The 2,318-nt window shown below is 41.2% G+C and overlaps 1 protein-coding gene across 1 annotated transcript in view; it reads left to right on the top strand.

Moving 5' to 3' along the window:
• Positions 1-1,010, top strand: part of MELLADRAFT_112590 (uncharacterized protein) — a gene marked incomplete at both ends in the record, with an annotated part of 1,358 nt that extends 348 nt beyond the window's left edge. Inside the window, 4 exons of the mRNA XM_007417135.1 lie at positions 113-206; positions 289-534; positions 622-719; positions 837-1,010. Of these exons, the coding sequence (XP_007417197.1) occupies positions 113-206; positions 289-534; positions 622-719; positions 837-1,010 (612 nt within the window). The remainder of the gene's footprint in view (positions 1-112; positions 207-288; positions 535-621; positions 720-836) is intronic.
• Between the last annotated feature and the right edge of the window lie 1,308 nt (positions 1,011-2,318).

The following is a 2,318-nucleotide window of genomic DNA, read 5'->3' as shown; positions in this document are numbered from 1 at the left end:
AAAAAAAGGGCTCCAAGACTTATCGAATCCTCCTGCTTCTGGCATTGAACCACTCAGCCCACAAGAATTTGAAAAATACGCACCAATCTTCGAACGCTTGGTCAACTCCCAGAAAGTGGCCCTTGATCTGCACAACGGCCGGCTTTGGAGGCACAGCGGCAAATCAAAAAATACATCTTTGGAACAGCTGATGACAAATGAAATTGGTAAGATAGGACGGCAGGTCAGTCATTTACTTCTATTACGTCTCTCTCAAACATCACCACTGATGTGACATTGTATGAACAGCTGCACGTTTTGAAAACCCAATTCAAACTACAATTTCACCGCTCTTTTATGAAGAGTACACGTCATGTGAAAGGTGGGCACAGGCAGAGCAGAAGACTCATCTGCTGGAACAATTTACATTTGAATCAACAAAGGCCCCACATCATCTCCGCAAAAAAACTGATGGGCCAAAGCATCAGTCCCCCGCTGCCATCCAACAGGCTGAACGCCGCACCAAACTAGCAAAAACCCTCAACGATTTGATCAGTGAGCTTTTAAGTCTTATTTCGTTTATCATCTTGGTTTGTCTGCCCAATCAACTTGCACGCTGACATCGCTCTTATCTCAAACTAGCCCCCTTTCTGCGCAATGGCTATCAAGGAAAGGGAGACGCACACCCCAAATGTGCCAATCTGCCGGAAGCATTACGCAAAAAAGACTTCCAAGGCGGTGTAAAGCTTGAAATTCATCACACCCCAGAGAGTCGCATTACTGATAGCATGATTTCCAAGGGGGCCAGCTCTCTTACCAATGACTAAGTGGAGATATGGCTTGACGATGTTATAAAGAAAAACTACACCGTAGTCAAGGTTAAACCGACCAAGGCGGATTTACCACAAGATGAAGATGCCAAATCACACCAATCCATCTCCGACACCGCTTCTACCCCCTTATATTTGACTGAAGCTGAAATCATCAGAGAGCTTACTGCCCATACTGAGGAAGGAAGTCCATGTCCATGATTTCACCGTCTTCTAAACATCAAATATTGTAAACATCGAATATAATTGTAATACATATTGCAATCAGTTCGTACAAGTAATTTCAGCCAATTGACCTCGATACATTGTAGAACTCCTACGCTGTGGAGCGTAGGCAGAGCCTCGAGGGGAAGAAACAACCTAAGTAGGATAAACCGCCAAGAGCCGTAACTGAAACGCCGCTAAGCTTCCCTCAAATTTTGCAATGAGACACTTCTTCAACCTTACTTCCACCCAAATAAGCTTTCCAACCTTGAATATCCAATCTGCAAGCTTTTGTTCAGTTTTTTTAAGAATCCCCGTAAAGGTCCTACGGTTCAAAAACAGATGTAAACAAGCTGTTTTTACTACGTTCCCCAATGCAGTTCTCAAAAAAAACTTTCCCGCAGCAAGTAAAAAAAATAAAAAAAACCTTGATTTTCCTCCAAAACCTTGTTCTTCAACTTCTACTGAATTCAACACTACCCTACACGTCCTAACAGTCTTAAAACCCAGGGAATTACACTTGTAACAGTGTAATTCACCCTAATACCCCAGGTCAAAAACCCTAGGATAGCTAAGTAAAATATTGAAAATAATAAAAAATTAAATAATAATAATCCTAAATTCAAAATCCCAAGTATATAAGGGTTTTTGAATCCACCAATAACACCTCTAATAACCGCAATCTTTATAATAAAAGGTAAGTCTTTTATTTAAGACCTGTCCTTCTTCTCTACGTACTTGCTCTACTGAAGCGCTGAAATAGACTGCTAACACTTCCAAGCCTCAACCCTGTTCAGCTTTTGCTTTTTGATAAAGCAACTCGAGCGACTCGAATGGGACACTGTGAAAATGATGTGTTTCTCCCCAGCAAAAAATGATTGCATTTTTGGAAAAATGATTGACAAAAAATTGTACCTGGAATTGTGGGCCCAGTTGTGGCCCAAAATGCTTGGAAAAAGATCTGGAGAGAGATACAACGCTCTTTGTCCTGCAACGTTTTTTTGGGGTTGCTTAAAGCCTCATACTCAGCATGAACCCAGCAAGCAATTTTTAATGTTTTTACCAGCTTTTTCCCTCTCAAAGAAGTCCAAAAAATCCGGAAAAAATCAGGAGAGATCAGAAATCCCCTTTGTGATGTGTGGTGTCTTTTTCAGATTTTTTGATGCCTTTGTCTTGGATACATGCAGGTTAGAACATTGAAAGTCTGCCAAATAAAGTTTAAATGCATTTTGGTTCACAGGGGCATCAAAATTCCACACGCTGTCTCCAAACCATGTACAGATGATCTTGCATCCTTTGTTGTGC

The sequence above is a fragment of the Melampsora larici-populina genome, assembly GCF_000204055.1.
Source record: "Melampsora larici-populina 98AG31 unplaced genomic scaffold MELLAscaffold_68, whole genome shotgun sequence".
Lineage (NCBI taxonomy): Eukaryota > Fungi > Basidiomycota > Pucciniomycetes > Pucciniales > Melampsoraceae > Melampsora > Melampsora laricis-populina.
Note: the sequence above shows the minus strand (reverse complement) of the source record. Positions and strands in the feature narration are given on the sequence as shown.